The sequence below is a fragment of the Equus quagga genome, chromosome 22 (genome assembly GCF_021613505.1).
Source record: "Equus quagga isolate Etosha38 chromosome 22, UCLA_HA_Equagga_1.0, whole genome shotgun sequence".
Lineage (NCBI taxonomy): Eukaryota > Metazoa > Chordata > Mammalia > Perissodactyla > Equidae > Equus > Equus quagga.
Window position 1 is genome coordinate 1,491,384 of NC_060288.1, and position 23,384 is coordinate 1,514,767.

The following is a 23,384-nucleotide window of genomic DNA, read 5'->3' on the forward strand; positions in this document are numbered from 1 at the left end:
AAAAAGGGAAAAAAAAAAGAAGTAATTCTGGCTTAAAATTAATAAGTAATACCACAGCAGACACTACTGACAGCTGTCTCCTTTTCCTTTCCTCTGATTTGGTTCAGCTAGTGTTCCCCTCTGACCAGACGTGTACTTAGGGGCACGTCCTTATGGTTTAAAAGCCTATCACTGTGGCCCATCCCCTCCTCTGCCAGTGCCCCAGTTTAAGCATGGGCATGTGATGTAATTCTAGTTAACCAAATAGAAGTTTTCCGGGAAGTCTTTTTGCTTTTTGGCCCAACGCTTTTACTATCAAAAATAACCAAATCTGTAGAAAATTGGAAAGAACAGAACAATAAAAATTCATTTCCTTTAACCCAGATTCACCAATAGCTGCACTACCACATTTGATTTCTCTCTCTAGACACACAAACACACACACACACACACACCTGCTTGTTTTGGGGACTATTTTAAATTAATGTGTAGACTTCATGACACGTAACTCTGAAATATTTCAACGTGCATCTCCTTAGACTAAGGACATTCCCCCACATAATCATAATACCATTATCATCTGTAAGAAATTAACAATATTAGAAATCATCACCATTCAGTCCAAATCCACATCTCCACAGCTGTCTCCAAAATGTCTTTCAAAACTGCTCATTTCTGCCCCCAGCCCAGGACCCAAATATTAATGCACTACATTTGGTATTTAGGTCCCTTTGGCTCTTTAAATTACAACAGCTCCCTCACACTCCACTGTCTATATTTGTTTTTCTATAACATTGACTTCTATGCCAAATTCTGGATTTATCTGATGACTTCCTGAAGGTGCTATTTAACTTGTTCCAATAACCACATTTTCCCTGGGAACTGAAAGTTAGGTCTAGAATATTGCTTAGATTCAGGTTAAATATTATTGGTAATGATACCCCACCAGGAGGCACAAGATATTGGTTGTCCTACCATTAGTGTAGCTAATTTTGATTACTAGTTAAGGTGATGACTGCCACTTATTTCCTACATAAAGATACATTGTCGTTTTGGCAGTTCTTGACCTTCTCCTGACAGCTCTCTGTGTGAAAAGTCGCTGTACGTGCACTATATTCTGAGACGTCAGTAAAATATGATCAGAAAGTAGAGATACCCACAAATTCATACTTACACTTTTGGCTTTCTCTAAGTATTTTTTATATCGTTCTTCCATTTGCTTCATTTCCTCTTCTTTCTTTCGTAAAGCTTCTTGTAATTCTTCAATTTTTAAGGCTGCAGATGAGACAGCAAAAAATTTTTTTGAGATTATAACAACTTTAAAAATATATCAACTGACAAACAGTAAATAGGTAACAGCTTTGAGAGATTGTTTGGTCTATTTCTACATATAATTTTCTTTAAAAAACCCTAATTTATAATTTTTGTTTTTACAAAAAGCTTTTTTTATAAACAAAAATTGCAGTATGGAAGTGAATAAATTAAAAAGTAACCATTGACGGATGAATGGATACACAAAATGTGGTAAATACATACAAGTGAATATTATTTAGCCTTAATTCTGATATATGCTACAACATGGAGCCATTACCAAGTGAAAATTAAAGATATTATGCTGAGTGAAATAAGCCATACATGATGCATGATGGCACTTATATAAGTTACCCAGAATAGTCAAATCCGTAGAGACAGAAAGCAGAATAGTGGTTTCCAGAGGCAGGGGGGTTAGGGGAGAGAGGGGAGTTATTGTTTAATGGGTATGGAGTTTGAGTCTGGGACGATGAAAAAGTTCTGGAGATGGACAGTGGTTGTACAATATCAATATACTGGATAGTTGAGTGATGGATTTAGTTTGCACAATAATGTGAATGTACTTAATGCTACTGAACTGTATAACTAAAAATGGTTAAAGTGGTTATTTTTATGTTATGTAGATGTTACCACAATAAAAAACAGTAAAAGTCTGCATCCTACTCCCACCTCCACACCAGAGAATTAATAAAGTCAGTTACCCACATGTGTAAATATCAACAGAAGTAAAAGTTTGGCTGACTTACATGCAACTACACTATGGAAATAACTAACTTCATAAAATATTCATTAGCATCCATAGTTAAGGAAAATCTCACTGCTATAATTAGAAATTTAAGAAACATTATGAAGATGATTATATACTTTTTGTAAATAAGGCAAATTCTTTAATTGCTAGAATGTCATAGGACCTATTTCTAAAAGAAACAATATTATATAAACTCATTATCACTAGGGTAATATATGGCTAACTAATTTAAAACTATGCTAATTGGGAAAAACTCACAGCTGTTGTTAAATCTTGGTTCAAGATCTTCTATAATGGCTCTCTTCTTCTGCAATTCATTATTGGCTTCATGCAGCTTCTCTCTGTAACAAAGTATGTAACACTGTGTCACCTACTACTGTTTTGTATTTTTTTCCACAAACAAAAAATCTAAGTTCTTTACTCTTGGAATATACTTGCATAGCACACAGCGCTATGAAACAGAGATGAAAAGACTAATTCAACATGAATTATATATATATACATTTTTTTTTTTTGCTGAGGAAGATTTGCCCTGAGCCAACATCTGTTGCAGATCTTCCTCTTTTTGTATGTGAGCTGCTGCCACAGCATGGCCACTGACAGACGAGTGGTGTAGGCCCACGCCTGGGAACAGAACCCAGGCTGCTGAAGCGGAGTGTGCCGAAATTAACCACTAGGCCACTGGGGCTGGCCCAATATATTTTTTAAATAAGTGAAAAAAATAGAGACAAAAATCTCAGAGTTTGAAGTAGTAGTAATTTCTTTTACATGAACCTGAACAAGAGAGTACAAAGAACTTAATGATCTTAATATTTTTTCTAGGAACAAGATATTGTAAAAATTAAATTACAAATTTGCAGAGACTTTACAATGTAAAATCTTACTGAAAAAGAAGTGAAGTTCTAAAAACAAGAACAGAAAGAACACTACACACCAATACAAAGGAATGAATTAATGATACATGCAACCACATGGATAGATCTCACAGAAGGTTGAACAAAGGAAGTCAGACATGAAAGGGTAATACTGTATGATTCCATTTATATCAAGTTCAGAGACTATCAAAATTAATGAAAGGTGATAGAGATCAACACAGTGATGAGCTTGGGGATATAATCAATCGATTAGAAGAGAGAAGGAAGGATCCTGGTGGGCTGCTGGAAATATGCTATATGTTGATCCGGGTTACCTATGCATGTAGAAGGACACTCATGAAGTGGCAGACTTAGGAACTTAGGATTTGTGTACTTTACTGTATGTAAGGTATATGCTAATACAATAGTAAAAAGAACGAATGTACAGAAAGTACGTTTTTCCTGGTGTTTATATAATATGTGTAATTCTCCCTATATAGTACCTAGTGAGGCACTCTGTAATATGAGAGGGAAACAAGGCTACAAAAATTGGAAAACAGAGAGAAACACTAAAAAACCAGAGTATTTTGTTACGCCTTTTTCTGGTTTTTTCTATGCATAATACTTTAATAAATTCTTTTATTTCTCAACAATTTCTTTTTTGAGGGTGTGACACACACAAACACACAAATATATATATACAAAATAAATATATACACTTTAAAGAACAAGAAAAACTAAGCCCAGCAAAGAAACAGGTGAAGATACAGAAATTATCCCAGAACCTCAGAAGTCCCATGTGTCCCTAACCCCCTCCCAGAGGTAACCAAAATTCAGAATTTTAATCATTTTCATTTTTGTGACAGGCATTTGTCTGTATTCCTAAAAAAATATTGCTTAATGTTTCCCAATTTTTCCTTTATACATTAAATTACACTGTATATATTATTGTGTGACTTCCATCTTTTACTTAACATTATGTCCTTGGGATTCATCCATGTTGATGTGTTAGCCCTAGTTCACACATTTTTACTGCTGTCTAGTGTTCAACTGTTTGAATACACCTCATTCTAGCTATCATTTTTACAACTGGCAGTATTTGTATCATTTTGACTTTTCTATGATTACAAACAACATTACTCCATACTTGCTTCTATAAGTCTCCTGGTACACATGCATTATACCATCTCTAGGAATCAGGGTATGTACAGGAGAGTGGAACTGATGGGTCATATAATACGTGCATATTCAAGTTTACTAAGTAAACTGATGTATACTCTTACCAGCCGTGGATGAGAATTCCTCAATATCTTTGGCAGTACTTAGTATGTCTGATTCTTTTTTTTTTAATTTTTATTTATTTATTATTTTTTTGAGGAAGAGTAGCTCTGACCTAACATCTGCCACCATTCCTCCTCTTTTTGCTGAGGAAGACTGGCCCTGAGCTAACATCCATATCCATCTTCCTCTACTTTATATGTGGGACGCCCACTACAGCATGGCTTGCCAAGCAGTGCCATGTCGGCACCCGGGATCCGAAGTGGCGAACCCTGGGTCGCCGAAGCAGAACGTGTGCACTTAACCGCTGCGCCACCGGGCCAGCCCCTGTCTGATTCTTAAACTTTACCAATTTGGTGTGTGTAAAATGGACTCCAGTGTAGTTTTAAATCTGCATGAGAATGACCATTTTTTGAGATGTCTATGAGCCCTGTTATGGATTGAATTGTGTCTCCCAAAAACATATGGTGAAGTCCTAACCCCCCAGAACCTGTAAATGTGACTTTTGGAAACAGGGTCCTTGCAGATGTAATTAGTTAGGATGAGGTTATACTAGATCAGAGTGGGCCCTAAATCCAATGACTGGTGTCTTTATAAGAAGGCCATATGAAGACACAGACAGAGAGAAGGCCATGTAAAGATGGAGGTAGAAATTGGAACGACGTGTCCACAAGCCAAGGAACACCAAGCACTGGTGGCAGCCACCAGAAGCTAGAACAGGGGCATGGAACAGACTATCCCTCAGAGCCTCCAGAAGCAGCCAATCCTGCTGTCACCTTGATTTCACACTGCTAGCCTCAAGAACAGTTAGAGAATAATTTCTATTATTTTTAGCCACTCAGTTTGTAGCAATTTATGGCAACCAGAAGAAACGAATACAAGCTTCATGTTCACTCACTAACAAATTATTATTTTTTTTTTTTTTATTTTTTTTTTTTTAAAGATTTTATTTTTTTCTTTTTTCTACCCAAAGCCCCTCTGGTACATAGTTGTATATCCTTCGTTGTGGGTCCTTCTAGTTGTGGTATGCGGGAAGCTGCCTCAGCGTGGTTTGATGAGCAGTGCCATGTCCGCGCCCAGGATTCAAACCAACGAAACACTGGGCCGCCTGCAGCGGAGCGCGCGAACTTAACCACTCGGCCACGGGGCCAGCCCCGCTAACAAATTATTTTTGATGAAGTAAATTATTTTTGACCATATAAATGACAACACAGAACAATGATCAGACAGTGGTTTTACAAAACAACAGGTATTCTATTTTTTGCAATAAAGGAATGGAAAACAAAAACAGGATAGAATTCGGTACTAAATTCTGACTCAAGGTAACTTCACAATGGCTGGGAGGCAATATTTTCTATTCTTCTAGTACATTAGGAATCTGCCCATTGTTAGACTTGGCAGCAAGTGTCAGTTGCTAGGTGTATCTCACTTTTCCCACATTATAAAAAGAAAATTGGACAGCATGAGGTAAGCTGCCAAACTAGAGAATTTCTTTCCAATCTTAGCAGAGCAAGTCATAGTTATCTCTGAGGTATTGAGGATGCCTGGTTTACCATAGGGTAACACTGTAATACTCCAACAGGCTAGCAATTCATGGCCACTCAGTGTTTGCAAGGAGAGAGTTTTGCTAGAAAGTAATAGGAAGGATTAAAGTTGTTACTGGGTGTGAGAAAAAAAATCACGAAACATTCCTAACATTGTCAACTTCAACTAAAGACAAAGATGGAGGAAGATTTCTTCTTCATGAGAAAACAAATGCAATATTTTAAACTTTATTTCATCTTTTAGATTAAAAAGTCACGTTCAGATATGTTTGCAATTCAAGGAAATGTTTGAAAATCTGCTACTGATAAGCTTTATAATACTTTAAAAAATTACTTAAAGAGGGAGATTGAGGGGCTACACTCCAGAGCTGGACAGCTACCAACTGTGGGCTGAACTGAGCCTGCCGCCCCTCTTCATATGCAAGTTTCACTGGAATACAGTCACAACATTAGTTTGCTTACCCTCCACGGCTGCTTTCACGCTACACCCACAGAGCTAAGTGGTACGACACAGACCATGGCTTGCAAAGCCTAAAAGAACTACTATCTGGCCCTTTACAGAAAAAAGTTTCTGACTTCTGAACTCGAGTGTCTCAAACTCCTAGCTATGATTATAAATACTGTCATGAACACATAGACCCCGGGAATCTCATTTGAGAAAAGTTATAAAGCAGTCATTGTTCTGATGTGAGGACCTTGGGTAGGCAAGACCCTATAGATGCTATCAATATGTCTTATAAGGTTCTGTACCTCCAAGGGACACCCATGCTATTGCCTAGATACTCTGTAACCACCTAACACAAGAGATGATACAAGAATGAGCCTCAATGGCTTTTATACTTACAGATGTTCTTCCAGCTTCTTTTTTAGAAGAACTGACTGAAAATGGAAAATTAAACAATAATTTATTACTTAACATTTTAACTAATAAATTATTTTTTAAAAATTAAGAGCATAGTAGTAGCTAACTCTGAATCAGTCCTCAGTAATCTCTCTTGTCAAAGAGCTGAAAACACACCATGTACCCACGTTTATTTTTCTTTGATAATGGAGAGAGCAGCCTGTAAGTGATAGCAATCAGTATAAAATAACTAGAAACTGCACATCTGAATTTTCTATTTACAGTCAGGGAAATGAATAAAAAGGCCACTTATGTATAGACCAAATATTCCTGGACTCAATAGGCATGCAGAACTCTAGTAATACTAGACTTTCCTTAAGACACTTTTAATCTGCTATGTTGTTTAACTTGCATCATGATAAAGTGAGAGAGCAATTTCCATAACTATTTACTGACTTAATCACTCATTTACAAATACGCAGATTGCAGATAATTTATGTGATGGTATGAGAACTGATATTATATGCAGAGAATTTAATATGCTGGAGAATGCAGCTTTAAATGGGTACTAACGGAAAAAGGAAAAAGGTCTTCTGAAGAACAGGAGATCAGAATTGACCAATCATGAGCCAATTAATACAGGCTTATAAAACAAACTGTCCAATCAATCAACAGCAGCGAGGAGGGAGGAAAAAACCCTCGCACTAAGTTCTTCGATTTTTAGTCACCTTATTCAGTAATGATTATCATAATTGCTTATTCAAGCCCATTCTAACACAGCTCTGGAATATTTCAAATTCCCTTCTTTGCTCAATGTTAACTATAGCTAGGTCAGTGGACCACAGCATCCTCTATCACTGCCTCCCCTAAATATTAAAAAAAGATAAATCTGTTAACTTCAGATTATTGCTTGTTCCTTCTTTGGTACACAGGGTAAAATGAAAATACTTTTTATACACCTTAACTTTAATTTACACTTATGGTTTTCTTTTGTTTTTCCTCTTTATGTGTGTTGAAGACTGTCCTTGAGCTAACATCCGTTGCCAATCTTCCTCTATTTTGTATATGCGAGACTGCCACAGCATGGTTTGATGAGAAGTATGTAGGTCTGCAAACTCCAGGCTGCTGAAGCGGAGCGCACGAACTTAACCACTACACCAGTGGGCTGGCCCCTACACTTATGTTTTGATGAGGTTCTAGTAAGATTATTATTTTTTCTTTTGAGGAAAATTAGCCCTGAGCTAACATCTACTGCCAATCCTCCTCTTTTTGTTGAGGAAGAGTGCCCCTGAGCTAACATCCGTGCCCATCTTCCTCTACTTTATACGTGGGACGCCTACCACAGCATAGCTTGCCACGCGGTGCCACGTCCGCACCTGGGATCCGAACTGGCGAACCCCAGGCCGCCGAAGGGGAACGTGCACACTCAACTGCTGCACCACTGGGCCGGCCCCTGGTAAAGTTAATTTTAACTCTGAGATGATACATACTAAAATAATTATTTAATGAGTGGTTAAAATGCCAGGCACTGCACTAAATCATGTCATATACGTTGTCTTGTGTTAACCTCCCAGTGCTGAGTAACATTAGCCCTATCTCATAGCTGAGGAAGGTGAGGAGACATTCACTAGCTTTCAAGTGGCAGATCCAAGATTAAAACCCAGGTCTGCCACACCCCAAAGCCTATGCATGGTCTTCATTCACTTCCATGCTTTCTATGCTGCAATGCCTCTCCAACTGGACTGTTACTATCAAAATATGTGGCAGGAGGGAACCAGACTGTGATAGGAAGCTAGCTTCAAAATAATTTTTAAAACAACCTAATTATAGCAATGGGGCAGAGCGGGATGGGAGGAAAAAAAAAAAAACAAGAGCAGAGTCTCTTTAGTTTGACTTGTTAAATTTTTTATATTCTTTAAGTATCTTAACTGTAACGGGCATAAGCTTATAAGGCAAGTAATACTGGTACATTCATTGTGCATAAAATTCCCATAACTTAAAATTTCAATACCATCAACTATGATGGCAGATAATGTATAAATTAAAAAACTGCTTGATATATAGAAATGAATAGGAAGCCATACTTACAATAGCCTTGAGAGGAAACCATGCCAAGAGACAGAGAGGACATATTAGTATGAAGCAAACACAGCAGCCAATAGAAGGAACCATTTAGTAATTCATGAACAGAAGTAAAAGATATGCTTTTTTTTTTCAAAAATGTACATTTTTCTTTCTTCTATGGTCTCCTCATCCTGTCTCGTTCTCTGGAGTTTTATACACTGTGGCTAGCTCAAATTATCCATATGACTGGATATAACAATGCTTTTCTGCTTCCATGCTAAAAATAAATGACATAAAAATAATAATAAAAATGTGCAAACCATCCTACTCTGACTTAAGGTCACATGAAAGGACTGTGCTTTTGACAACAGAAATAGGCAGAAATTATGTTGCTCTTCAGGGGGACCAATTCCATTTGGCAGGTTGTTCTAAGTAGCACATATTCCTGAGATGTAACACTGTAGGTTAGTGAAAGAGAGAAGACAAAAATATCAAAAATCTGCTGGGGGGAAGAACCACATGTCCTGTGCCACACTATTTCTCCAAAGCACTTTGAGGCATATCATCAGGAAAAGTTTCTATCTGAATCTTTTCCATATATAGAAAAGAGCTCTGAGAGAATTTCCAAGAATTTAGAGCAAGATATCTCATTAGCATCTGGACAAATAAACTGACTAATTTACACAAACAGTACTTTATAGGGCTGGCATCTCACTTCAGAAACATGTTCTCTTCAAGTAATGGCACATAGCATATTTAATTAGATTTAACTACCACAGTGATACCTAATCAGGCTATGCAAAAGTATTTTTTACAGAATAATTTCATTAAGTATGTTTCAGTATAAGTAAGAGAATCAAGTACAATGGTTATTGCTCTAATACTAAGGTTGAGCTGATCCTGATATTCTGCCATTTTTGCTTTCCATGTACCACACACCCTTCCCCTTTTTACCACAACAAATCAACAAAAAGTCTCCCCCAAGTTTTAGAGAACAAAATGAAGTTCACATTCACCTCAGTTTAACGGACCTAGTGATTTTAGCAAACTAAGAAATACTGCTCCTTTGGTTCGTCTCTAAGGTACTCTTCATTAGGCTTACTGATATTTTAATGCACTAAAGGTAGTTTCGCTTCACTTCTTTGTGATTTAACCTTCTGGATAAAAGTATGTCTAAAATGTAAACCAGGACATTTTAATAACTGAATAAGGCAGTTTAAACATTGGTGACAATTTCAGGAATTTGGAATCAATCTGGGAATCCAAGAACTACCAATGCATTAATTAAAGGATAAACTAAAACCACCGATCTTAGAAAGAAGAGTATGCTGCCAATATAAGCTAGACGTATGTTAAGAAACTCATAAAATTAGGTCACTGATGAGCTTCTCATATCTCAGGTTTTAAGTAACACACGAATTTAACTCCACTTCTTTGATTCCTTTTGTTTTTATACCCTCATACGTTAATAAGGCTGGATGAAACTGGATCTATCTATAGTTTGGACAATGATCCTCAAAATGACTCTACTAATGGAAACAAGAAAATAGGTTTATACTCTAAGGCCAGAGTTATGGTAAATCACACTGGCAAAAAAAAAAAAAAACCGGCTGAAGCAAAGGTTGGTCACTAAAATTTAGGTTTTTTTCCCCTTTGCACTATTTTTGAGCACTTTATAGTCGTAGGTCTGTTGCTGACTGCTCATTAAATGTAAAGGATTTGCAAAATATGATTTATTTACACTTTTACCAGGATTAACTGACTATGATATGCTACACAAGCACTGTGATAGATGATGAGCATGAGGAGATGAAGACCTAGCTCCTGGCTCAAGGCATTTACTATATTCTGGAGTTGAGTGTGCCAGCCAAGGGCTATGAGAGATATGTAGAGTGCTAAGGGACTATAAAAAAAGGTCAGGGAACTTATACATGAACGTGTGTTGTATGTGTGGGAGGACAGTAAGAGGGATTCAGAACTTTAGAGATGGTGGGATTCTAGGAACGGCACTATTTTCTTAAATATCAATTTTACATCAAAAATTTCTACTTGAACACAGTAAGTTTCTAACCAGCATTTTTTTAACCAAAACCCATATACTTTGAATATTGAGTTGAGCACATTTAAAACATCAAGCCTCAATTAATTCCTTAGCTGATAATTACAAATGAAATTCTAATTCCCAGAAGAGTCAATCTGAAAGACACAATAAAGTACTGTCTGGTTCTTTTTATAAGAAATGTTAGTAAAAGGAAAACACTGTTTCTTTTCTATAACCTATATAATTATAAATTATTTTGACAGAGATCCCCAAATAAAAAATAAAAGTTACAGGTTTTCTTAACACTATAAACTCTTGGCCCATGGTTGTTAACACATCAAAACTTACATCTTCTGCTTTTGATCCTTGATCTTGTAAAGATTTCTGCAGTTCTTCGACTTGTGACTGCACTTCCAGAAGTCTCTGATTCACCAGCCTAGAAATCAAAGGTACATTAATTTCCCAAGTTCTGACTTAACTTACGCCCTTTTCCTTAGGTTGTCATATTGGTTAGACAGTATAATTAGCTAAACAAAGCCTCATGTTATAGTAGTAGTGGCTCATTTCCTGATAATTTTTCATATCGCTTGAAATTTCTATGATTTCCAACATAGTGTGTGGGTGGACACATTTTGTTGAACTTGTATACTTATGCATATCTAGTTCTCTGAAATTCACTTTAATGTATGTTTATTCAAACTGTCTTGGGCACTATGCTCAGCACTAGTGCCAAAAGATCACTGCACTCAAGGAATTTAGTAGAGAAGCAAAACGTAAACAAATAAAATACAAGAGAAATACTTCAACAGTGACCAGAGGCATACAAAAGGAAGGATGGCTGCTCAACGAGCAAGAACTGCACCTAACGGTGTGGAGAAGTCAAGATAGGCTTCACTTGAATTCAGATTGGAAGAATAAATAAAATACTTCTGCGGTTAGCGGTGGAAAGGGGATTCAAGAGAGAATTCCACATGTCCAAAGTGCACAGGAAAATGAGAGGGTGCAGTGAGCTCAGGAATGGTACGACTGAAGAGCAAGTTGGGAGGGAAGAATGACTGGAGATGGAACTAGAGGAGAAAAGGAGAGGTCGGGTAAAACCCTGTGTGAAATGCAAAAATATTGGGAACTTATCCAATAATCTTGTCTAAAATTTGGCTGGAACTGGAATAACCCAGCCAGCCTTTAATAACGCTGATTCTGGAGCTCGATCTTCATAAATTCTCTAGGACATTATGATGCAACATTCACAGACCAGTGGACCAGTTTGGTTACCTAGGTCTCGGTGACGTTGAAGGACTGCAAGAAGGGAGAAACACAATTAGACAGCATTTTAGAAAGATCACCTTGGTTTGAGAGTGGAAGATAGTATTAGAAACGGTCACAGAGCAGGCACGAAGAGCGGGAGGAGGTCATTACAGCTATTACTAGATACGCCTGAAACAGAGGGAACAGAAGGGGAAATACATTGAGAAGGCAAAAGAGCACAAGGAATAAAAAAATAACACTTAGGATTTTGGTTTGAGCTACCAAGAACCATTTATTGAGAAAGGAACATAAAAAATCTCATTTTGTCTTTGTTAAAAATGAAGTGCCTAGAGATATCTGTCAAATGGTTAGATATCTGCATTTGAAGCACAGAGAGAAGCCTGAATTGAATAGATTTGGGAGCTATTTGAAATTAACTGAAGCCATGAGCATAAACAATATTGATTAGATGTGAGGAAGAGTGGAAGAGAAATGAAGATGGTCCATGGCAGATCACCAACCAAAGAACAGAAAGAAGAATCTCACCCTGGAGAATAATCAGAGAATTAAGAAAAACCTAAGAGAGGGATGTTACTGAAAATGAAAAATGTGAAGAAGAGGGAAATGATCAACAATAACGAATATACAGTGATGTGCCACGTAACATTTAGGTCAACGATGGACTGCATACACGACAGTGGCCCCACAAGATCAGTACCATGTAGCCTAGGTGTGTAGTAGGCTGTATCATCTAGATTTGTGTAAGTACACCCTATGATAGTCACACAATGATGAAATCACCTAACAACGCATTTCTCAAAACGTATCTCCGTCGATAAGCGATGGTTGACTCTAGTAAAGAGACGAGGAAAGATAGTCTTGAATATTCCCATCAGATTGGTCATTTAAGAGATGACTGGTTATTTTAGTAAGAAATGCTGCAGTGAAATGACAGTAGTAAAAGCCAGACCGCCCCAAATTAAGGGTAGTGAGTATTTAGAATCAAAACAGCCAGAAAGTTCAACAAGAAATTTTTTTATTCAATGTTGTAAGAAATTCTTATTATAAACCTTCTAGGCTCTATAATTTAGTAAGAATTACAGTAAAAATGCAATCAGTTATAATAACTGATGTTTTCACATCAAGGAATAGAAAATGTGAGTGCTTTTCAATAGTTAAAGAATTAGCTGAATATATCCATATTTGATATGAGGACGGGGTACATAAATATATTACTAGTGACACTGTAACTTTGTCCAATCTTTTCAGAAAGCAATACGGAAATATATATCAAACTATAAGACTATTTCAACTATCTTAGCCATTTCTCAAATTATTTAGTCAACAAATATTGTAAGCCTACTAGGTGGAGGCCATGGTAAACGTCATAAAACAGAATCACACCAAACCAAGATGTTTCTTGGAAGGATTTGAAAACAACTCAAAAGCCCAGTGATGGGGAATGGACAAGTAAACACAGTAACAAAACTCTTAAAATATGAAGCATGTGCGTGCATGTGCACGTGCACACACATTTGAAGCTATACAAATACATGTAAATATATATGAAAAAGTTCATCTACAAAATAAATGAGGACTATAATGCCCGCCCCCATGGGCCTGTTAAGGGATTAAGAGAGATAACATATAAAGTGTATCTAGTTCAGTACCTTATAGTATAGGTACACTATAAATGCCTGTCTTCTTTCTCCCCATTCAGGAATTTAGCTAGTTAACATTTTAATGGAAGTCTAATCATATAAGGTTAGTTGTCTGGGGGGTGTAGGGAGAGGGTGCGCTTGAGATCATGATGTACTCTGAGAGGCACAGGACCAAGATCACGTGTGCTTTGAGAAAGCTCCCTGAGCCGTTCTGATATGGCTCTCCTCTCAACTCTTCACGCCTCTGCTAATATTGTTCGAGGGTCAGAAGGGACTACAGATTTTTTAAAAACGCTGACTCATTGGGAAAACTAATTGGAAAGGACTGTGGAGGTCTGCTACAAACCTTTCCTTCTAAGAGATGACATATGGGCGGTAAGCAAACTGTGTTTAAGGTCGTACAGTTAAAACACTCAGTGGGATTAAAACTTGGGTTTCCTGGTATCAGTCCAGTGCTGTAAACTGCGGCAGAGACAAGGTAAAGTAAATACTTCCTAAATTCAGTAAGAACAAACTTAGGGTAAAGTTAAGAGAAAAAGCATCCTGTGAAGAGGAAGGCAGGAAAAAAATAAATGCTTTACAAACATGACAGAAGATAAACTGGCAAGAAGGAGGGTACTGGTTAGGGAAAGGCTCTGGAGTCAGGTAACCTGGGTCTGAGCCCAAACGCCCTCATCTGCGAAGCTCAACAAATAAGACCACATATGTAAAATACTTAGCACAACAGCTGGAACAAACAGGAGCTGCTATTATCATTGTTACAGGTCACAGATATATACAGTCTGAAAGGAAGTTATCATCAGGGTTGTAATTTAGGAAACAAACACAATACTAAATTGCAAACAGCTGTAAACAACACAGGGCCTTGGAGGAATCAGTCATCCACCCACATGAGTACTGTATGGATGACAACTCGCTGTTCTGTTTCTGATGAGAAAAAGCAATAGCTGTAAAACCTGTGAGAAATAATGCAAAGCATTATAAAGAAGTGGTGCTGATTCACCGAACGCAAAACAGGGTAGGGAGAAGGCTGACTGACCAAGCCGGCTAAAGAGCAGCCCAGAGGCAAAGGGCGAGGATGTGAACACGGAGCTCTCACCACGCGCACTGCGTAACCGCCAGCTGTTAGCTACAACTTCTCTTCCTCTCCTGCTCATTTTCCACTTTAAGCATTTTTAAAAGAGTATTTGTTCTTTATGTTCCTTAGAATTGATATGAAAATGTCCTCCCTCTGTTTATGCTTAATTATGTTCTAATAATCGCCCTGGTATTTATACTGTTGGCAGGTGCTACCTCAGTAGCTTTAAAAACTAGAGCTATAGGGGGCCAGCCCTGTGGCGTAGTGGTTAAGTTCATGCACTCTGCTTCAGCAGCCCAGGGTTTGGGGGTTTGGATCCCAGGCATGGACCTAGCACCACTTGTCAAGCCATGCTGTGGCAGCATCCCACATGAAAAACAATAGAGGAAGAATGGCACAGGTGTTAACTCAGGGCCAATCCTCCTCAAGAAAAAAAAAAGAAAAGAAAAGAAAAGAAAAAGAAAAAACAAAGCTAGAGCTACAGGAGGATGGGTAGGATATGTAAATTGTCATAACAATTCTGACTCACAAGACTGACTCATATCTGGAAAATGCCACATCAATCAGGCATAATAAAGAATCTGTGATAGGCAAACTATGAAACTGTTAATAAAAACGCCAAATCCTTAAAAAATGACAGAATATCACAGCACTAAAAAAAAAAAAGACACCACATGTTTGGTGTCTAAGAAATATTTCCAAAATGGAAAAGCAGCAGAAGATTGTCCCAACAAAGTATAAAAGTAACCCTCGCCAGAATAAGCAAGTGCTTTTAAAGTGGCTTTGAATCACAGCATAATGCCAACGCTGAAAACTTACAAACAGAAAACTGATTTTCTTGTTAAATTTGCAGATTCTAAATTCTCAAAATAATTGAATTGTTCGTAAGATGAATGATTTCCTTTTACAGTCACAAGAGATAACAGATTTTTAAAAGAATGCTCTGTCAACTCAATTATGATGGATCCCACTATTTTTCTCACACCAATCGATCCTCTGAAACATGAGCTTATAAAAACAGGGTAAACATCATTAATCTGATAACGATCACGAATTGAAATTGTGAATTAATGGTCATTTTCTTTCAAACCTCTAGTTTAATCAGTGATCAGAAAGGGAAAATGGTAGGGCTTTGGTATCCTTTTCCCTGAGAAATAAAGAGGAAAATACTATTCTAGAGGTACAATACTTTTTGGCAAGTCTGTCCATAAGTGGAGAAATGGATTAAAATATTCTTAAAAGGAAAATGAGATAATATATTATCATTTTTTGAAATAAATTCAAACCTCTGTTTAAGGGAATCAAAATCAAGGCAAAAAGAGAAAATCTGTTAAATGCTAAAGGCTGTCGCCTGTAAACAGTCCTACCTATTCTCTGTCTCCAGTTCATTCTTGCGTAGATTTGCATCATCCAGAAGGCTCTGCAATAAGGCAATTTTTTCATTGTCTGAACCCTCTTGGTTAAGTTTTAACATCTTATTCTCATGCTGAAGGCGAATAAGTTTCTCCCTGAGTGAGCAAAAGAAAAACTGATTATCTGGTACATTAATATAGTTCTCACAATCCAGCTATGCACAGCTACAGATCTAATACAAAGAACAGAAATGGAAAACAAAGTATCTGCAAAAAATGTAGTTCCTGTTGTCACTGGCTAAGACGTTACATTTTAGGTCTTAAGTAAGTACTTTAGAAAAGATAATCTAAAGATTCAGAATCTTCAAATATCATGATTTATAATGAAAGAGATTTTAAAATCCTATTTCCTTTCTGATGTAAATATTAAAGCTATGAATGCACTTATACATTTGTTCTTTGGTCCTCATCAAAAAACCAGGATCTCTAATCTCTAATGCTATGCTCTTAAATTACCAATCATTTGGTGGAAAATTATAATATTCAATGAAAAATGCCTTCAAGATGTGCAGTCCACCCACTCCTACAGATACATAAAGTTGTATCCTTGCAACAAGCCAGATTATCAGACCCAAGTTACTGTTTTGTGCTCTTTGTGTTATGCCAAAAGCTTAGATTGAGGGATGTTAAAAGCAACGGCTACACAAAACTTGCCACTATCTTACTGCACAGATGATATAACTCAACATCAATTCATATAAAGATACAATTCAAGATATACTTGTTGAAGACCTAATTCATTCTTTACGTAGGGTCATCTTTAGATGGCCCCAAGAAGATTACTACCAATACCAGGCACTATGAAAAGCTATGTTTCTCATGGAAAAAGAAAAAACAAAAACAAGATAATAAATACACAAAATAGTCTGCTCTTATTTTGTAAATACCACAGATCTTATAAGGTGCTTTTACTTTTGCTACTGAAAAGATGAGAGTCAAATCTGTGGTCCAAGTTAAGCAATTATATAGAACTCGATATATTTTGTATATGGACAACAATGACTTTATCATATTTTTCAAGGACTGTAATTAATTACAACGTAATTACAAAATTATATAACAATGTAAAACACTCAACATGGGGAAAAAAAGAATAAATGAGAAGAAAATACAAACCCTCCATAACCCAATGGTACAAAATAATTACTGCTGAACTATATATAGCCTTCTAATTCTATGCATATGTACATACATGCAGACACTTTTAAAAATGGATCACACTGCACATATTACGTTGACATTTGATATTTACACTTAAATTTTCATAATCTTTTCATATCATTGAATATTATACTTTAATATTTTAAATGACATGTTAAAATACATAGATGAATCATTATTTAATCAACATACAATTATAGGACATTTATTGTTACCCATTTTGAGCTTTAACATGTTAACAATGATCAGTTGTATGTATATTTTTGGTTATTTCCTTAAGGTTAGTTCCCAGCAAAGTAATTTTTGAGTCAAAAGATAGGCAAATTTGCTTAGACAATATACAGTCTGCCAAACTGCTTGGAAGAAAAGTTGTACCACTACAAAAAAAAATTTTTAAATTATGTGTGGTGATGGATATTAACTAAATTTACTGTGGTAATCATTTCACAATATATACGTATACCCAATCATTATATTGTACACCTAAAACTAATACAATGTTATATGCCAATTATATCTCAATTTTCAAAAAATTAATAATTAAAAAAAAAGTTGTACCACTTTAATCTTTTATCCTAGTTTATGCAGTTTCCAATTTCTCCACACCCTTAACTAACTCAGTGAAAACTGTCACAAGCTTTTGAAAATTTGACAGATATTTCATTATGTATTAAGAATATTAGCCTAGTGTCTATGACCTATGTTGCAAAATTTTCATCCCTTTTATCATTCATTTTCTTGATAGCTCTCTTCTGGACAGAGTATATTTTAATTTGTACTGAGTCATACTCAAAAAAGCCATTTTATTTGTCGAATCTTTATCATGTTCTTTTTCCTCAGTTTAAAAATCCAACTATTACCTATAAGATCCTTAAAAATTGTTTTTTTGGACATAACCATTTATTTATAAATATTCATTAATAATAAGAGTTCATTCAATCAACAAATTTTACTGGTTCAGTAATGAAGTACCATATCAGATGGCAGAAAGTAAAAGGCATAGATGATGCTCCCAGAGCTGCTGTTGCTTTATACTCCTTTCGTCTGTCCTCCTTAAATGCCACAACAATCTATTAATATTGTCTCCATTTATTCAACAAGTATTTGAATGCTTATTGTAACTTTCACAGTTTATAAAACTTTTACAACCTTTATTTTATTTAATACCCTCAAGAATGTTATGGAGAATCAAGGCCAACGTCAATTTAAAAAGTTGGCAAATATACCCAAAGAAGGTAAAAGCAATCTTCAGGAGTAATCGTTCTCTTTCTGCTGGACACTTGGTGCCTACCTGCACTGCCCCCACTCTCCCACCCCCCGGCAACAATTTTTCATTCTTACACATAAAGCCAGGTATGTACTGAAATAAATGGAATTTTTTTATTTTTATTTATTTTTTATTTATTTATTTTTTTATTTTTATTTTTTAAAGATTTTATTTTTTCCTTTTTCTCCCCAAAGCCCCCCGGTACATAGTTGTATATTCTTCGTTGTGGGTCCTTCTAGTTGTGGCATGTGGGACGCTGCCTCAGCGTGGCCTGATGAGCAGTGCCATGTCTGTGCCCAGGATTCGAACCAACGAAACACTGGGCCGCCTGCAGCGGAGCGCGCGAACTCAACCACTCGGCCACGGGGCCAGCCCCAATAAATGGAATTTTTAAACTACTATGACTAAATAAAAATGTAAGGTGCTACTGAGGGAAGAGTAGTAGAGATAGGGAGATAACTCCTCCTGTCTACAGCATTCTATCCTTCCCAGACCATTCCACGTAGTTAACAGATAAACCTTAGGGACTAAATATTTTGCAGGTTGACGGCTAAGCATAACCTTTGTCTTTGGGCCAACTGGTTTCATTGTATATGTCTGCTAAGGATACCCAAGCATAGATTAGATTGCTGTGTACGTGTGAAACGTCCTATCGAAATCAAAATTCAAGTCTCTGGGGCTAGTTGAAGGAGCTTCTAACTTTACATGCTGAAAACACGGACATTTAATACTGAGTTCATGTTCAAAGTGCTAGTGCAGTGTGACTGTGAACCTCATGATGTCCTTACCTGATTTCAGGTGTAACAATCTCTGCTGCCAGACTATCTGAAGATTCTTGACTTGCCAGAGGCATTAACCCTAAAAATATACAAACACGAACGCAAAGTTGAGAGAGAACATGACCATCTCCTTTGGTTTCTATATGAAACCCAACTTTGAGCATTAATTTTAACAGCTGAAATCTTGTTTAAATCAAGTAAAAGACCAGGTTAGAGTTGCCTTACATTATTATTATATCATTTGAACAATTTTTTAAGTGTACGACTGAGTGGCTGTAAGTACATTTACTATGTTGTGGAATCATCACCACTATCTATTTCCAAAACACATCATCCAAAACATAAATTCGGTAACCATTAAGCAGTAACTCCCCATTCCTTTCTCCCTTAGCCCCTCATAACTTTTAGTCTACTTTCTGTATGTCTCAATGAATTTGCCCATTTTAGAAACCTCACATAAGTGGAATGATACCAATATTTGTCCTTTGGTGTCTGGCTTACTTCACTTAACATGACGTTTTCAAAATTCATCTATATTGCAGCACTTATCAGAACTTCATTCTTTTTTATGGCCAAATAATATTGCACTGTATGTACATACCACATTTTCTTTATCCATTCATCTGCTGATGGACACCTGGGTTGTTCCCATCTTTTGGCTTTTTGGATAATGCTGCTATGAACACTGGTATACCAGTATCTGGTTGAGTCCTTGCTTTGAATTCTTTTGGGTATATAACCAGGAATGGAATTGGTCAATTATATGGTAATTTTAAGTTTAACTTTTTGAAGAACCACGAAACTCTTCCACAGTGGCTGCTCTATTTTACATTCCCACTAGCAATGCAGGAGGGTTCCAATTTCTCCACATCCTCAATATCACTTGTTATTTTTCTTCATTTTTGGTAATAGCCATCCTAAAGGGTGTGAAGTGCTGTCTCATTGTGGTTTTGATTTGCATTCCTCTAATGACTAAGGATGTTGAGCATCTTTTCATGTGCTTATTGGCCATGTGTATATCTATACTGGAGAAATGTCTACTCAAGTCCTTTGTGAACTGAGTTGTTTTTTGTTGTTGAGATGCAGAAGTTCTTTATTTATTCTGGATATCAATCACTTATCAGACACATGATTTGCAAATATTTCCTCCCATTTTGGGGGTTGCCTTTTCACTCTGTTGATAGTGTCCTTTGGTGTACAAAGCTTTTTAATTTTGACGAAGTCCAATTTATCTATTTTTTCTTTTGTTGTCTGTGCTTTTGGTATCAATTCCAAGGAATCATCGCCAAACTCAATGTCATGAACATTTTCCTCTGTTTTCTTCTAAAAGTTTTATAGTCTTTGACCCATTTTGAGTTCATTTTTGTATATGGTATAAGAGTTCAATTTCATGCTTTTGGATGTGGATACCCAGTTTTCCTAGCACAATCTGTTGAAAAGACAGTCCTTTCCCCCACTGAATGGTCTTGACACTCTCGTTGAATATCAGTTGATCACATACATGAGGGTTTATTTCTGGGCTCTCTATTTTATTCCATTGGTATATATATATCTGTCCTTATTGTATTGTATTCTAATTTTATATTAAGTTTTGAAATTAGAAAGTGTGAACACTCCAACCTTTTTCTTCTTTTCTAAGATTGTTTTGGCTATTTGGGGATCCCTTTCTCGAGATTCCCTATGAATTTTAGGATGGGTTTTTCTATTTCTTCAAAAAATGCCATTGGTATTTTAAGAAGGACTGTACTTAGTATTGTGATCTTAACAATATTAAGTCTTAAAGGAACATGGGATATCTTTCCATTTAGGTTTTCTTTAATTTTTTTTAAGAATGTTTTGTTGTTTTCAGGGTACAAGACTTTTTGCCTCCGTGGTGAAATTTATTCCCAAGTATTTTATTCCTTTTGATCTTACTGTAAATGGAACTGTTTTATTAATTTCCTTTTTCGGTTGTTCATTCTCAGCATATAGAAATATAACTGATTTCTGTAGGTTGATTTTGTATCCTGCAATTTTGCTGAATTCATTTTATTAGTTCTAACAGGTTTTTTTGTGGAATTTTTTAGGGTTTTAGACACACGAGATCACGTCATCTGCAAAGAGAAATAATTTTAGTTCTTCCATTCCAATTCAGATTTTGTTTTTTTGGTCTCATGGCTCTGGCTAGAACTTCCTGTGCTATGTTGAACAGAAGTATATAAGTGGTGGTAGGTATCCTTGCCTTGTTCCTGAGAGAGGAAGAGCTTTCAGTCACTCACCATTGAATATGATGTTAGCCGTGGGTTTTCATATACGGCCTTCATCATGCTCTAGAAGTTCCCTTCCTAGTTCACTGAGGTTTTAATGACGAAAGAGTGTTAGGTTTTGTGAAATGCCTTTTCTGCATCAATGGAGAAGATGTGGTTTTTTTTCCTCATTCTATTAATGTGATATCTATTCTCATGTGAGTTTCATGCTGCTCAATTACAGTAGCTTTATAGGAAGTGCTGAAATCAGGATAAGTAAGTTCTCCAACCTTTTCCTTTTCAAGATTGTTTTTGGGAATACTTGATGTGTATTTTCATATAAATTGTATGATGAGCTTGACAATTTCTACAAAAAAGTCTGCTGAGAATTTGATTGGGATTGCACTGAATCTTTAGACCAACATGAAGAGAACTGCAGTCTTAAGTGTAGTGAATTTCCCAATACCTGAACATGAAGTAACTCTCCATTTATTTAGATTTTCAATTTCTCTTAGCAATGATTTATAGTTTTCAGTGTACAAGTCTTGTACCTCTGTTAAATTTATTCCTAAGCATTTTATTATGATCCCATTGTACTTTCATTTTCAGATTGTTCACTGGTTGTACACAGAAATATAATTGGTATTTGTATACTGATCCTACATCTTGAGATTTTGCTGAACTCACTTATTAAATCTATGATTTTTTACATCCTCCTTCCCAAGGATGGCTTTTCTTTCTTTTTCTTGCCTGATGGCACTGGCTAGAACCTCTGATATCATGGTGAACAGAAGTAACAAGCGTGAACATCCCTGTCTTGTTCCTGATCTTAGGGGAAGAGCATTTAGTCTTTCATCATTTAATATGACGTTAGCTGTAGCTTTTTCATGGATGTCCTTTACTACTTGAGGAAGTTTCCTTCTATTCCTAGTCTGCAGAGAGTGTTTATTATGAATGATGACACCCACTTTTTTTAACTGTGTGATATAACATATACATCTCTCCACGTCAGGCATATATAAGACATACCTCATTTTTATTTTATTTATTTTTTTGTGAGGAAGATTGGCCCTGAGCTAAGATCTGTTGCTACTCTTACTCTTTTTGCTTGAGGAAGACTGTCACTGAGCTAACATCTGTGCCAATCTTCCTCTATTTTATGTGGGATGCCACCACAGTGTGACTTGACGAACAGTGCTAGGCCCACCCCAGGGATCTGAACCTGTGAACCACGAGTCACTGAAGCGGAGCATGTGAACTTAACCACTATCCCACTGGGCCAGCCCCATATAGCTCATTTTTTTTTAATGGCCCTACAATATACAGTTAAATGAGAATGCCATTCCGGTAGTACTGAACTTTTAGGCTGTTTTCAAGTTTCATTATTATAAACAATGCTTTAATTCATTAAGGTAAAGTTTTACAGCAAAATTGCTAGGTCATGAATATATACACAAAGAAGGTTAAAACATTACAGGTTTATAGGTAGCAAAGAAACAAATGTGAAAGTTTATATAAGATGATCTCTCTTTTCTTGATGACACACAAGAGAGAGAGTTGAACAATTAAAGTTAAGGCTAGATTCTTAAAATTTTGGAAAAACTCAGATAGAGTGGATTAGAGACATATGAAAGCAGTGCTAGGCAGCAGTGAAGATCCAATTATGATTAGAAATGATTTTTTTTGGTGAAGACAGTCAAGAAAGATATATAATTTTCTCAAAAGCAAAAATAAACAAGTGGGACTACATCAAACTAAAAAGCTTCCACAATGCAAAGAAAACCATCAACAAAATGAAAAGGCAATCTACTGAATGGGAGAAAATATTTGCAAATCATATATCTGATAATGGGTTAATATCCAAAATACATGAGGAATTCATAGAACTCAAGAGCC

At 36.3% G+C, this 23,384-nt stretch overlaps 1 protein-coding gene across 3 annotated transcripts in view; it reads right to left on the reverse strand.

Annotated features, from left to right (window-relative positions):
• The window catches only part of HOOK3 (hook microtubule tethering protein 3), a 106,619-nt gene that overhangs the window by 16,010 nt on the left and 67,225 nt on the right, over positions 1 to 23,384 (reverse strand). For 2 of the 3 annotated variants that reach the window (XM_046648401.1, XM_046648403.1), the window contains exons 14-20: positions 19,273 to 19,342; positions 16,012 to 16,152; positions 11,009 to 11,096; positions 8,644 to 8,649; positions 6,559 to 6,593; positions 2,297 to 2,379; positions 1,154 to 1,254 (exon numbers count right to left, since the gene is read on the reverse strand). In XM_046648401.1, coding sequence (XP_046504357.1) covers positions 1,154 to 1,254; positions 2,297 to 2,379; positions 6,559 to 6,593; positions 8,644 to 8,649; positions 11,009 to 11,096; positions 16,012 to 16,152; positions 19,273 to 19,342 — 524 coding nt within the window. The remainder of the gene's footprint in view (positions 1 to 1,153; positions 1,255 to 2,296; positions 2,380 to 6,558; positions 6,594 to 8,643; positions 8,650 to 11,008; positions 11,097 to 16,011; positions 16,153 to 19,272; positions 19,343 to 23,384) is intronic. The other variant, XM_046648402.1, reaches the window with a different exon arrangement.